Source organism: Podarcis melisellensis (genome assembly GCF_964234715.1).
Source record: "Podarcis melisellensis genome assembly, chromosome: 2".
Lineage (NCBI taxonomy): Eukaryota > Metazoa > Chordata > Lepidosauria > Squamata > Lacertidae > Podarcis > Podarcis melisellensis.
The window spans coordinates 59,872,668-59,887,816 of NC_138529.1; the positions used below are offsets into that span (position 1 = coordinate 59,872,668).

Here is a 15,149-nt window from a genome sequence, read left to right on the forward strand (position 1 = left end):
TACTGGGCAAGGGGGCAGGGGTAAATTTCATATGGATGTGCCCATCACGTTTTTATGTGCAGCACCAGGCTCAGCTGGAGAGGTGGGAAGGTGGGGTAGACCTACGGATAGCATCTTCATAGCCAGATATCCAGTACATCTTTGAGGGTCTATACATGGTCTTGTACTCCAGAGGCAGATAGGGATTTTGCTAGTGCGTCAACCACCCAAACAGTCCTCTTACTCAAGCTGACGGAGGTGGTCTTGAGTGTGGCATGGGGGGGTGCTTCAGCAAACATGCTGTGACTACCTTGTCTAAGGTACCTGAGGAGTCGTCCTGGTCACCAAGTTAACCATGGGTCCGTTTCAGAAATATCAGGGCCCAACACATGTCGCAGGGCAAATTTTAGGTCTGGTTTTCTGCACAGTTATGAGGGAACATATTCAGAAGCTGGGGGAACCAGATATGACTCCAGTTGCTATCTAGTCAGGTTTCCTTTCAGGGCTGCTCAAGAGCTTTGGAGGTCCACCTTGGCTTGACTCTGGTTCAGATGGATTTCTTATGGGCTGGTGTGGGAAGAGTTTCCTATGAGGGATCTTGTTGAGGCCCTGGTCCCTGCTAGTTGGGATGAGAGGATCATGTGGGTAATCAACACAATCATTCCTACATGTCCTCATTTAGGAAGCAATGGAGCAAACGGCTTCACACCATTCTTATTAGGGCTGCTAAGTACTGAACAGTGAAAGCTTCTCATTTCTCCACCTGTATTGAGAAAATAAAATGCAACAGTGACATCTAGTGATCACGTCTTAATAATGCAATAGAGACCTTAGGATTTTAAGGGTTTTACACAAGGTGATTTTACACAAGTGGCTTGCTAGTTCACTTTCCAGGACGGATAGTGAAATGTAACTTTCACTTTTGTTAAAGTGTGTTTCCTTCTTTGCTCTTCTGCCTTTCTGATGACCTATTGCCTTGTGCGACAAAGCTTTTACCAGCAGCTCAGTTTGTATTGGGCAGATTTCATGTTCTGCAGAACTACAAAAAGCTGAATTGCAGGTGGTTGTGGCGCTTCCTCTTCAAATTCATCTAAGTTTTGCAATTTATTTTAAAGTTGCCTTTTGAATCTATTGGCTCAGATTTAACTACATGTTGTGAAAAGGGTCCTGATCTGATGCAGCAGCAGGCGACTCTACACACATTGTCAGAGAATTAGATATATTCTCCAAGCAAGCAATGGGAACTGAGGGGTGCAGGCTTATCCTCTATTAAGCCACGTGTTCCAGCCTTTGACTGATGATCCATGTTGCTGATGATCCATTTGTATCAAGGGAGGTGTCTGGAACACTGCACACCCAGCACAAACCTAGGCACATTTTCTCTTTGGAAGTAGGTACCCTGAGTTACTAAACTACCTGTTTGTTGAGCATCCATCCTGATTTCTTTGCAAGGAGGTTAGACAATGTCTGCTATTTTGTGAGCATTCATCCTGATTAGTTTGTGGGGAGGTTAGAAAATGTTGTGTTATCATTTCCTTATCTCAAAATGTCTCACCTTTTTGGAAAGCAGGTTTGTTGCACAAGAGCTCTAAATCAACTTGGCCTGAATTTGCCAATATATGCTGAATCCTACCCAAATATAGAGACCATTTGCCAGTGCCTTATGTAGGAGGTTATTACACCTCCTCCTTCACCCTGCCATGCTCCTTAATGCATAAGCTACCATTTCTCAGCAAAGCTACCTTTGGGAAAGTCACAAGAACTGCATCTTTCAAAGTACATCTTCTTTCAAACATTCACCCCAACCCACCCTTTTAACTTTCAATCCAGCTTAAATTTGTTTTGCATATCATGAGACTGAAGTGATATTTATATCATTCCAAGCAGCAAGCTATTTTGGACCCAGTAGCAGACTCCATGTTAGAAAAAGGCTGTTTTTGCCAAGGCTTCTGGAAAATATTGTCTGGCAGGAAGCGGTGCACCAGAGAGAGAAAAGAATCTCTCCTACGTGCAGGCTCTTGCTGGTGATCTTTGCAGTGGTGCCTACATAGCACTTGGGAACTGATTTGTTAGAAGGACAGAATCTAATTTCACTCTGCCTTCACACACCTCCCAAGACTGCTTACGAAGCCAGAGTATAAAAGTAGGCATGGAGATGTTTGCTCCCCTCCCCTCTGTGTCATCCCCCTTTCCATGGGCTTGTGCTTCCCTACTTTCCACTCTTAACAGATTCTGGTTTTAACTAAAATGACTTCCAGTCCTGGAGGCATGCACTTTCAGTCTCTCTTGGGTCATTTACCTCTCCACCCACCCACTGCTTATATCCCAATTCATACAACTGCATTGATAAAACACCGCCAAAAATGCAGGGATTGTACATATGTTTGCCATCGTCATGGTTCTTTTTGTAGGTGGTGCTCCTGCATTTTGGGAAAAGGCCAAAGAAAGATGCTCTTGATACACTGTATGTACAGTTTCATCAACACTGCCTTTTGGGGGGAGGGCAGTTTTATCAAGACACACATCCATAACTGGTTGGGAGCAGGGGAGGGAAATGACAGCTTACAGCATATCTTGATGTGTATTGGGTTGGAGGAGGAACCTTCATCTTTTCATTTTAAATGACTGGCTTCAAAATTCAGTTGATGAAAGTCACCAAGATTAGAACCACCAGGCATTCAAACTGCATTGGAAAAAAGAGGAGGGAAATAATAAAAGGCATTCTGTCACACAGCTAGGAAAAAGCCCACAGGTGAAAAGTATCTTAAACGAGTATTGTTGGCTTCAAAAGACGGGACATTTTTTTCAGATGTATGATTTCCCTTTTATTTTAGCAGAGGTTTGCCACCAGCGACAGCTAGAGTATAACACCAAAGCAAACTGAACAGTGTATAGGTATAATCTCATCTTGGCACATGAAGGCTGCTCTAAGCCTCTGAGTTGCAGACTGGACAGGGTCTGCTTACCAGGAAAAGCAATATATGAACAAATATTCATCCTCATTTGGAGGGAAGCCAGTAAGATTTACCCATCACTTGAAGGTTACATATAAAGGCCTCTTGAAATATTAAAGGGAGGTTTGGCACTTTTTCTGGTCACCAGAAACATTCACAAACTTGGATAACTCCTCTCCTATGAAGAGGAAGGAGTTGTAGAGAATTTGCAGCATTGTTCATTTCATTCTTCATTGGCAAGGAAATACACGGATCCCCTCCTTTGAGCAGGTCACCAAAATCTATAATGTTTCCTAGGAGGCAGGTACAAGACTGTTACAGAAAGGTTCGTTCTTGTGCACCAGCAAATGCACATCGAAGTATTTTATCTGTACATGTAAACTGTTTTCTGGTTTTTAACTTAAGATGTTATGATTGCTTTGTATAAATGCACTGTTGACAAAAACTTAACCAATTTAGTGAGACACAGAATTTACCACTGTAGAAGTACAGTGAGGTGCACCGCCACCCAGCCAAGCAGAAGCTGGTTTTCGTTCCTTCAGCTCCCTTGTGACACCAGTAAATCCAAAATCAGATTTAAAACACTTCTTCTATTGTCTTCACAAAAGACATAGAGGACCTTGTACTTGCATGAAGGCAATCCAAGTTTTCTTTCCTCTCTGCTGCCAGTTCTGGAGAAATTTTAACAGAAGGGAGCAAGTAGCAGTGCGTGGGCCAGTCAATGTTCCATGCACCCACGTCAATCAAACTGCATAGGGCAAAGAAAGGAGGGCAATAAAAGGGCACTGTCTCTGCCAGACAGAAACAAGCCCTCACTGCAAGAGGACATGTGAAGCACGGCAACTTGAGGCGTTTCCCATTCCAAATCAAGAACAGGCTCTGGAGCTGAAACAAGACCCAGGCTCCAATAAAGTGGATTATTTCCAAGCATTTGAGAAGCTTCAGACAGCTGCAGCTAGGATGAGAAGTCTCACAGTCCAGGGTGAAAGAAGAACAGGGACAAAATCAAAACTGCTTATTACCTAGAACTGAGCCGAATGCCCTTTTCCGATGAGCCTAAAGGATATAAACAATATTGCCGAGGTCTCTTGGAAGAGCTGCCCAGATGACACGATGCTTGAAGAAAACCTAGTTTCGAGGCTTTTTAGCAGACCCAAGTGCACAGAAGATTTTGCAGAAACTAACGAGGGCACATCAAATATTTCGGGGCTTCGAGACAGCTTGGACCAAGTCCAAATGAGCAACTGTAGCGAATATCCCCACTCGAGCAATGACAGCTCAACAAGTCAGAGTTCCTGGCAGGACCACTTTGTCAGTCTAAAGCAGCAGATGGCCAGGCAGAAGGCAGAGTACGAGACTAAGATTTCAAGGTAAGAGCTCCGTCCCTGAAATTTCTAATGCATTTTCCTTTGGGTTTCTCAGGGGCTCCTACTACGAAAAGACAAGGAGTTGTGTTGGTTTCTAGATACTAGCAACACCTATTGGTTTTTGCCAGAATAAGTTGGAATGATTTACATATAGAATGCACTAAAAATAAAAATAATCACATGCTGCAAACTTTGAACTGGTGCTGTAGTTTTAGCTATGACCTTTAAAGGAGTAATGAACATAACTGTGCTTTGCCAGAACAGTATTTTCTTCCAGAAAGGCCAACAGAAAAATATGACTGTATGACTGGCATGTATTGGGTGGCTGTCTGTGGGTGGCTGTCTGAATGCACGTTTGTTGGGTGATGGTGGTTTTCAATAGAAAAAAGATAGGAGTGTGTGCTTTTCACCCTCCCTCTTTTTCTACCACAATCTTACTGCATCTTGCAATGAGACTTGAGCTCCTGGGGATAATATCCCTTCCCCCTGCCCTCCACGGGCCCCCTGTAGTCAGTGTGGTTCTGTAAGTGATGAATGCGTGAAGATTGTGATTCCAAACAGCAACAGGCATAATAGAGAGATTGATCTGGTCATAGATGTGATGGTTTTAATAATTTTGTATCAGGGCATGTGAGAAGAGCAACAGTATCCTTCTTTGAATTGTGTCTTATTTATAGGGCCAAGAATGAAGCGCTTGAAAAGTGCTATGCTTTAAAAATCACTATGTCAAAAGACAGGAGAAAGGTGGGCTGCGAAATGCTAAACTACAGTGTGTGTGTTTATGCCAACAGCCTGGAGCAACGGAACAAAGAATTGCAGTTAGAGATTAAAGATCTGCGTTCGAAACTGGGTCAGCAACGGAAGTGGCATTGCTTGGTGGAAATTAAAATGCGCAACACAGAGAGGGCACACAAAGATGCGGAGAGAAGGAATGAAGCACTTCAGAGGGAAATGGAAGAGTTTTTTGATACTTTTGGAGAATTAACACATGAAGGAAAGATAACAGAGCAAATTAGCCAGAGCTTCTAGGGAGTGACTGGCCTTGATTCTGGCTCCCCTGCTGCCGCCACTCCCATTTTCTTACAACATCCAAATGTAAAAGGTGGAAATCCTGGACTTTTCAGAGCAATATAACATACTATGATTATATAGGATTCTTCTTGCTTATATTTTAAAATATTTCTATATGTTGTAAAGTATGTTGTGCAATGCTTAATTCAAACAGTTAATGAGAATTCAGGGTTACACCCTATGATACCATTGACCATGGCAGGCTGCTGGATTGGCTCCGTGGCATGAATTTAGTGTGGGGGGCGGCATTGGTTCTAGTTGCGACATTTTGCCCAGAAAGTAGCATTGAGAAAATGTTCCTCGGGCCCACGGCAGTTACGTTACAGGATCCCATAAGGCACTCTTTTATCCCCAATGCTATTCAACACTAAATGAAGCCGATGAGAGCAGGCATTTGGCGTTTTGGAACAAGGTGCCGTTCATATGCTGATGATACTCAGCTCGGTTTTTCCATCGCATGTGATTTAGGAGCAGCAGTGAAAGACTGGGACTAGTGCCTGGATGCAGTGATGGGCTGAGTCTGAACTATGGGAAGACAGAGGACTTATGGGTAGGTAGTTCTTTGATCTGGGATGCAGGCCCAATTACCTGCCCTGGATGGGGTTGCACTCCCTCTGAAGGAGCAGGTACATAGTTTGAGTATGCTGCTTGAACCACCATTGTCACTTAAATCTCAGGTGGCCTTTGTGGCTATTAGTGCCTTTTATCAGCTTCAGCTGATATGTCAGCTACAGCCATTCCTGGATAGGGGTAATGTGAACACTGTAGTTCATGCTTTGGTAACAATTGAGCCCTGATTACTAAGAGACCTGCACTGACTTTCCATTTTCAGGTTCACAGTTCTTGCACTCGTGTACAAAGCCCTGAATAACTGAGGCCCATGATACCTTAGGGATCTCCTTACCCTATGCATCCCAAGTTAACCACTGAGGTCATCCAGGAGAACATGACTATGGGCCAGAAGCATGACTCATGTCAAAGAGGAGTTATGCTTTCAAGAGTCCAACTCTATGGCACTCCTTCCCCCAGGAAGTTAAGACAGGCACCAGCCCTACTGAGTTTCAGATGCATGAAAGCTTTTGAACCCTGATTGCTTCTCAATATAACTTCCAACTTTTAATTAAAAAACAATCCTTTGAGAGTTTAAATTCTGGAGATTTTAAATTTTGGAGGTCTTTTTTTTTCTTTCCAGGGGACAATCCCCTATCATGGGGTATAGTCTGCTATCTATCTTACTGCAATGATGGGCAACATGGATAAAGAGAATGAAGACCCATTCACCAAACTGTGTGGCAATCATTTAGAGCAGTGTTTCCCAACCGGTGTTCCGCGGCACACTAGTGTGCCGCCGGACGTTGCCTAGTGTGCCGTGGGAGGGAGGCGGGCGAGTCAGGCTAATCCTCTGACGAGCTCCACCTCCAGACCCATTGCTCAAATCCTTTAACCCAGGAGGGCGGGGGGGGGGGGGAGAAAGAGAAAAAAGAAAGGGTGGAAAAAAGAAGGGGAAGAGAAAATATTTTTTTTAAAAAAAGGAAAGAGAGGGAAAAAAGCGAGGGATGGAGGAAGGGGAATAAACAGAAGGGGAGGACAATGAAGAGGGGCGGGGCTTGGCAGGCAGCAGATAACTGGGGAGGGGGGCGCGGCTGGCGGCGGCTCAAGGCAGGAAGGGAGGAGCTGCCTCGCAGAGAGTCTTGGGCTGCAGAGATTTCCCGTTCAGGAGCGCGGGAGGCCACGCCGTGGATGGGAATCTCCTCCTCCTCTTCCTCCTCCTCCTCCAGGAGAGAGGGTGGTCCGCCCCACCGAGTCGGGCGTGCTCAAGCGTGGGAGCCTATAGTTAGAGCTCAGCTCCTTTTCTTGCCTTCCCCGCCCCCCCCCACGGAGCACATTTTCCTCGCCCCCCCAACCCCCGCATGTAGAATAGAAGCCCTCCAGCCTCCACGGTGCACAAACTCTCCCCTCTGCAACGAAGCGCTTTGTTGCATATCTTTGGTGAGGTTTTTAGGCAGTCTTGGTGCACCTTAAATCAGCGCTAATTGCGCCTGGACGCAGTATTTACTTCCGAGTAGGGCCCCCCCCCCCGGTAGCACCTGACGTTGCTATTCATATCATCAGGTTTGTTTGTTGATAATTTAATTGTTTTAAAAGCATCATGCTAAAGAGCTCTCTCCCACCCCCAGACCCTTGGGCAAAACAGAAACACACACATACACAAACACAGAGATTGAGCCCTGCAGGTTTTATGAAATGAATGGATTCTGAATGCCTGTTTCAGTGGCTTGTCCGCCTTAGGCTGCTGGGCCAGACACCTGTTACACGGTGCAGTCCGTAAGCTGTGAGCGCTGCTACCTGCCGCCGAGACCACGTAACGACAGTCTTGAAAGACCTACATTGGCTCCCAGTACCTTTCCGAGCACAATTCAAAGTGTTGGTGCTGACCTTTAAAGCCCTAAGCGGTTTCGGTCCAGTATACCTGAAGTAGCGTCTCCGCCACCATCGTTCAGCCCAGACACTGAGATCCAGTGCCAAGGGCCTTCTGGCAATTCCCTCACTGTGAAAAGTGAGGTTACAGGGAACCAGGCAGAGGGCCTTCTCAGTAGTGGCGCCCGCCCTGTGGAATGCCCTCCCATCAGACATCAAAGAGATAACCATTACCTTCTATGCTGTTACTATTTTTTTATTTTTTTTTTACATAAGTAAAAAGTGACCTTTCCCCATCTGGCATGGTGGTGTGCCTCGAGATTTTTTTCATGAAACAAGTGTGCCTTTGCCCAAAAAAGGTTGGGAAACACTGATTTAGAGGTGTATACTGAAAGAGAAGACAGATCCTCTTATCTCACCACTTCTCATCCCTTAGATTAATTATAATATGGAAATAAAGACAAAAAGAGGAGGAGGCAAGCAGGCAGGCAAACTCAGGAGGAAAGCTGCTTACCTGTTCACAGTATCTTTGCAAAGGAGGATGGGGAGAAAACCGGAATAAATTAGCCATGCCTCCATTGACCCACTTGACTGTCCTACCAGCTCCAGTGGTTACTAGCTGCCATTGCCAAGAAGGAAGTCAGGTAGAACAGTGGTGGAGGGGATATATTCAGGGACCTAAAGGTAAGCACAAGGCATAGTTTGAAGGCACATGAGGCCACCACCTTGCTGAAGCTAAGAAGTTCTAGGTTCCTTCAGTGACTGGCTAAGTGGGAACCACATGTATACTTTGGGTTCAAGGATGGGGAAAAGTGGGATAAATTTAACAAAGTAAAATAAAAATGAATGTTCCATGTGGCATTCCCGGTCCCCAGGATTGGCTACTAACACAACAAAGGAGGTACACGGCCTTCTTGATTACGAAGATTGGGGATGGTGGAATGCTATATATCCAGTAAAGCTACCTCTCATGCAGAGAACCACACTGGAACGAAAAAAAATATTTTCCACAACAGAACTCATATAGCAAAAAGTTCTTTTAGTTATAATACAGAAGAGGGTTGTCCCCCCTACCCCCTCCAAAAATTATACAAAATGCAACTATGAAATCCAACTGGGTACAAATTTTGCATCATAAAAAATTATTGGGGAATGTAGGGGTTCAATAAATTACAATAAAATTGGGGAATGTAGAGGTTCAATAAATAAAATTTTTATTCCCCCCCAGGCACGGGGCTGGGGTGGGGGAAGCCCGAGCTTCCCGCGACCCCAGCCCACAGAACAGGCTGCTATCCGCAAGCCTAGGGAGCCCGGCGGGAAGTCGCGCCGGTCTCCCCAGGCTTGTGGATATCTGCCCGAAGTCCCGCAGCTCTCCCACAGCTTGCCAAGAGCTGCGCGAAGCTTGAAGCCTGGGGCGCACTGAGCTCAGCGCGCCCCAGGCTTCAGGATGCAGGCAGCTCTCCGCAAGCCTTGGGAGAGCTGCACGACTTCACACAGCTCTCCCACGGCTTGCTGAGAGCTGCGTGAAGCCCGAAGCCTTCAGGCAGCTCTCCGCAAGCCGTGGGAGAGCTGTGCGACTTCATGCGGGCTCCCACGGCTTGCGGAGAGCTGCCTGAAGCCTGGAGAGCTTCAGTGAAAGCCTGCATTTGCCCCATAGGACGCACACACATTTCCCCTTCATTTTTGGAGGGGAAAAATGTGTCCCATAGGGCAAAAAATACGGTAAAAACCATTATTGTCATTTCAAAGATCTGCAATTCCCTACTGAGTTTTTAAGTGTACTGGCCTATGCTACCCAATACCTTAATATTATCCATTTGTAACCAATTCTGTTAACTTTAAAAACCTGTGTGTAATGGGAAACCTTGCCCCAGAAACAAAATGTTGCTTTCCTGTTTTATATTTCAAGCAAGGATAGTCAAGGAAAAGGTTTCTAGAAGTGGATTTTAATTTTTGTAGGTAGGGCAGCTGACCCCTGTGTCCTCGAGATGTTGCTGGACTATGATTCCCATAAAACCTGACTATTGGCCATGCTGGCTGACGTTGGGAGTTCACAGATTATCTGGATAGCACAGATTAGCTGCTCCCCCTGTTGTCAATAATTTTGCTTGCTTTAAATGCAAAATAAGCAACAAGGGCCTGAAAGAACATTACATGTAGATGATACCGGCCATGTCTCTAAATATCCACAGTGGCATTATTATGGCATTTGTAGTTTTCCTGTTTCACATGATCCTGGAGTATTCTAATAATCATCTACACCACCTCTGAGGTTTCCCCTCCACCCAACTAGTGGTTTAAAAAAATATTTTGCTCTTATCTTTTTATTCAACTTAAAATTGCTCTTCCAAGATTATCCATATTTCCCTCCACCATTCCAAAGAAGTATAGAAATACTCATGTTGAGACACAAAAACCAGCAAGCCAGAATTCTTATATACATTTTGTCCACATTTATTTCATTTTTACAGTGGCTTTAATATAGATGTTGAAAGACAAGACTATTGGGGAGAAATGGAAACCCAAATTAAAATAAGACTAAAAGCTAACACTTAATAATTCACTATTAATAACATTATTTTCAAAAGTCGAGTTCTGAGGGGGGAGGCATCTAATCTTGTTGAAGTAGCCATGGTATAAAATAATTCACTTCCATTTTCCACAGAACATTGCACAAGCATCAAGAATGAAATGTGTCAAGAGCCTCATTTAGTACACAGAACAGGTCATTTGATGTATCAATACACTGAGATTTCAAAGGTTTAGTCTGAAAGCACATTTCAAACTGACACAATAAATGACCCGAGACTCCAAATATGGTGAGGATATTAGGACTCGATGCCATTTTTCTGTGATAATTTGTATATATAAATCACTTGAATACAGGCACATACATCGCAGCACATGTTTTACAGGGAATAAACAATATTGTAAAAACAAAGGCTTATGGGGGAAATCTGAAAGATAAAAATGCAGATATGAGGAAACAATTTAAGGCTGTTTGTTAAAAACAATATTTTAATGGAGAGCTCTCCAATAGTTCACCTACGTATGTTACAGGCATAATGTACTGGGACCTTCAATGTAAGCGCCATTTAAATCAATGAAGGCCACCAACAGCTTACTCATTTTGACTGGGCTTGTACAATGGAAGTTCCAAAACATTCTGCCCTAAGCCAAAATCTAGCTGGATTGTTTAAAGTTACTGGAAACTAGGGGAACAGCTAACTATAACATCTGTTAGCACAGGACTGCCAAATTCAACCAGTGTGGCTACAGTTTAACTTCAGTGGCAACACAAGTCTTCAGGCTGATTCACACATCAGCTTTTGGGGCTTTCAAACCACAGTGATGTGGCCAAGTTACTACAGTGCGATAACACACCCATAGTGAAGCAACTCCTGGTTTAGCATAGCACTGCAAACACTTGAAAAATGTAATCAGCACAAACAGTCTTAAGGTTGTGTGAATCAACCTCTGGAAATCACTGGAGTCATTCTCGAAAAATGAGGATCTACCACAATATAATATTTTAGTTTTAAGAGGAGGGATACTTGAAAAATGCTCAAAAGTTCACCTAAGGTTTTTATTCAAAAGTTTGGCTAGACTGATATGCTTTGTGTATTGCCTTTAATTAAATACTTCATTGACTTTTGAATTTAACAGTTACATTTGGCCCTTGAAAATATGTTTCATGCATTACCCAGTAAAAGACCCAGAAGAGGAAACAGCATTTTTTTTTGGTAGAAATCTACATTTCCTTCAGTATTCCACAATAACTTTTTGTAAAGAAAACCCAAACACTCTGGAAAAGGACAATAGCTAAACATAAACCAACAACCATTTAAAAATGTATGCATATAAAAATGTCAACCATATTGCTATGCCAATTCTTGTTGAAAAAATTCATGTAGGCATCAAAAATTCATTACAAAATTGTGCACATTTCTTTTTTGTTTCAGTCACCACTGTTTCCCCTAAAAGATGATAGCACCTCACAGTAGCATCTGCTATGAAAAAGTGGGCAGGGTACAGCTTCCTTTCTCATGTGCACTTCTACAGCAATCAAATATGGCCATCATTAACATACATAATTCACCTTCATTATGAATGGGAGAAAGATGATTAAGCTGTCCTCTGTGTTTCAGTCTAAGGCACATAGTGCAGCACTAAAGCCCTATATCTGCAAAAAAAAAGGATGCGTACTTGTGAGAGAAATACTATGGACAGAACCAGGGCTTGTCACTGAGATGGGATCCCATCTTTGTGTACATTTTATATAAATTGCCTGTCTAGCATGCACAAGGGTTGATTCCTGCAAGCTTATCTGGGTACTTTCATAGTATAAATACTGGAAAGCTAATTTATGATGCATAGCCAAAGATTTTTTTTAAAAAAAAAATCTAATGAAGAACCTGATTGCTAGCAGTAATTTCGAATCCAGAAAGACATAATGCACTTAAGTCCCATTACTTTAACAAGCTCACAGCCAAGTGTACACAGATCTTGGACAGTTTGCAAAAGCACTTAGCTATGGATTTTGAAACTCAGCTTTCTATTTCAGGGTTATTTCCACCTGACATTAAAGTACACTAACTTTTAAGCAAAAAAAAAAAAAAATGCACATCCAAAATGTTTAAAAATAGTTTTATTTTAAAAAAAATCAATATCTTGGTTTAAATTAGTCTCCTCCCCAGAAACCCTAACTACAATGATATTAATTCAGTCCACATCAGGCGCAGCAACACACAGCGTGATCCCTGTTGACATATGAGCCTGTTTCTCCCAACCTTTCCACAGCACGTGTAAAAGATTATGGACAGTCGGCAGGCAAGGCTGTTACAGGGAACTGGGATACGTGGGTGCACAGAAACACACACCTTCCACATCCCATCTAGCCCTCCTGCTTTACTTGGGCAAGAGTATCTGGCTCCAAGCTTTCATTTTTTTGACTGAGCAGAGGGAATACATTAGATGATCATAAGGGATGATGTTAAAGCACCAATCTCCCATTACGCACTAGTGCAGAGCCATATATGCACCCATAGATGAGCACCAGAGGGGAGAGGAAGAAAATTTCCCTCATATGCATTATGGAGAGCCCTACGTAAGCAGCTACTGCGTTCGTGCTGGACTGCATCAACTCCAAACACTTTTAATAAATAAAGATTGTGTGATGAGAGAGGAGGCATGGTTGTGTTTAGATGAGCCCTAAAGTGCTTTAAAAAACACAATTAACAAAACAGATTGCTGTGCAAAAATGCAGGCACTCTTTCAGAAAAATTAAGCAGCAGCATGACAAAGTAAAAATTAAAATCTTAAATACACAATTTGAACCTTAAGTACATTTTCTTTTCAATTTTGGAACCATTAGAATCAAATGAATTAAGGAACCAATTAATTTACTACTTCCAAGCAGTATATTTCTACTTTATTTTTACAAATTCATATACGTATTGAAATATAGGACCCAGACTTATCTACAATATGCACAATGAGTTAATGGCAGTGAAATCCACAATCAGAATTACAATTATAAAAATAAAATACAATTGTTTTATAGTTTAAAAATGAGAACATGTGTTTTCCTTTTGCTTTGTTCATATGAGAAGATGGCTTGTAATTCTTTAGCACAAGTGATTCTCAACATGCATACCAAGCATAAAATAAAATTTAAAAAAATTACATAAAGGTATTAAAAGTAGAATCTAAACAAATTATCTTATCATTTTGGTTCACTGTTTTTCATAACGCAACATATAAAAAGTGATCTCAGCAACATTGATGGTGAAGTTATGAAATTAAAGATCAGGCAAGTCAGCTGAGGGAATTTAACCTGACTCCAAGTACTGTCTCTGGAAGCAGATGTGCACATCACATTAACTTCAAGTATGTTATCCAAGTACACACATGTCCAGGAAAACATTTAGCTCCAACAGTATCACTAAATGTAGCATCAAGCCCTGATCAATTCCATACTACATACACTGACTTCATCTGTGTGCAGAATTTTAACAGACAACGTTCATACTGAATTTACAAAATGTTGACCAGCCTTTCTTAAGCTTGCAGTTCTGCACCTCAGTTTAACAATCCAGTTCCCTACATAAACTGTACAGTGGAACCTTGGGTTGCGAACGTGATCCGTGCAGGAGACATGCTCGCAACCCGCAGCATTCGCAACCTGCAGTGCCATGTCTGTGCACGCGCGTGATGCGATTCAGCACTTCTGCGCATGTGCAAAGCACAATTTAGTGTTTTTGCACATGCGCGAGCGCCGAAACCCAGAAGTAACCCATTCCAGTACTTCCAGGTTTGGTGCGGTCTATAACCCGAAAACGTGCAACTCGCAGCGTTCGCAACCCAAGGTATGACTGGATTGCTGCCAAGACTGGACCAGTATTCTCTGAGGCACGGTCCAGAAGGATGCCTCTGCACTTGAGGAATAAATTCCAGATATTTATAAGGAATGCTATCCAGCATGCATCTTGCACATTATTATGGCCACCAATTCTGTTTCGAAAAACCGATCTCAATTTAGATCCTGCAGCTTTTAGTGCAACCTAGCACAAATTTGCAAACTGCATACTTATCTTCCCGCTTAACTCCTGGGGTGTTAAGCTGTAGCCTAGAACTACAGATCCATTCTTCCTACATCTTAATTAATTACCCTTAATTCAAAGAACCATATACCTAGTTCCACATGCCCCAGGGAGCTTCAGAGCAGCCCCCTCCCACAGCACATGGCATGTCTCTCTTGAAACTGAAGAGAGTTTCAAAACCAGTTTGTGATATAGCCCATGGTGTGGTGTTCAAAGGAAAATAAGAGTAAAAAGGTCTACTGGGCTCACCTAACTTAGAAATCTGGATCCTAGACCCTCCTTCAAAAGCAAAGAATGAGGAACTGGTGGCCCTCAGATGTTGTTGGACTCCCGCCACCCCAGACAGTATGGCCAAGGGGCAGGGATGGGACTTGCAATCCAACAACATATGGAGAGCCGTGGGCTCCCCATATCTACTCAGAAGTTCATACATTCCACGGAAAATCATGTAAACCTGTAACAGTAACAAAATGAGTTTAAAATTAAGCAGCTCATGCTGAAACACAGGACTTGAAAGGATGGATCCGTGAGGGTACAGCTGTGTTGTTTTTAAACCCAACACCAAATAGAACACATGCAGATGCCTAGGTTAGCCCAAAAGTAAACATTGGGGTACATAAACAAACCCTTGTTATTAGATTTAACCAGCCTGAACTATTTGATAAATTTAGTTTTACTGAATAGAAAATGACACTATTTCAGAGGCTGTGTATAAACCTAAGCACGCAGGAAGCACTCTTCCACACATTACAGGAAGC

The 15,149-nt window shown here is 42.9% G+C and overlaps 1 protein-coding gene across 1 annotated transcript; it reads left to right on the forward strand.

The window, feature by feature from the left end:
- The first annotated feature begins 3,388 nt into the window (after window positions 1-3,388).
- Window positions 3,389-6,656, forward strand: LOC309364000 (rho GTPase-activating protein 24-like). Its single transcript, XM_081900649.1, has 2 exons — window positions 3,389-4,303; window positions 5,092-6,656. Exons 1-2 carry the CDS (start codon window positions 3,984-3,986, stop codon window positions 5,327-5,329), a joined length of 558 nt encoding a protein of 185 aa, XP_081756775.1. The 5' UTR covers window positions 3,389-3,983; the 3' UTR covers window positions 5,330-6,656.
- Window positions 6,657-15,149: the final 8,493 nt, after the last annotated feature.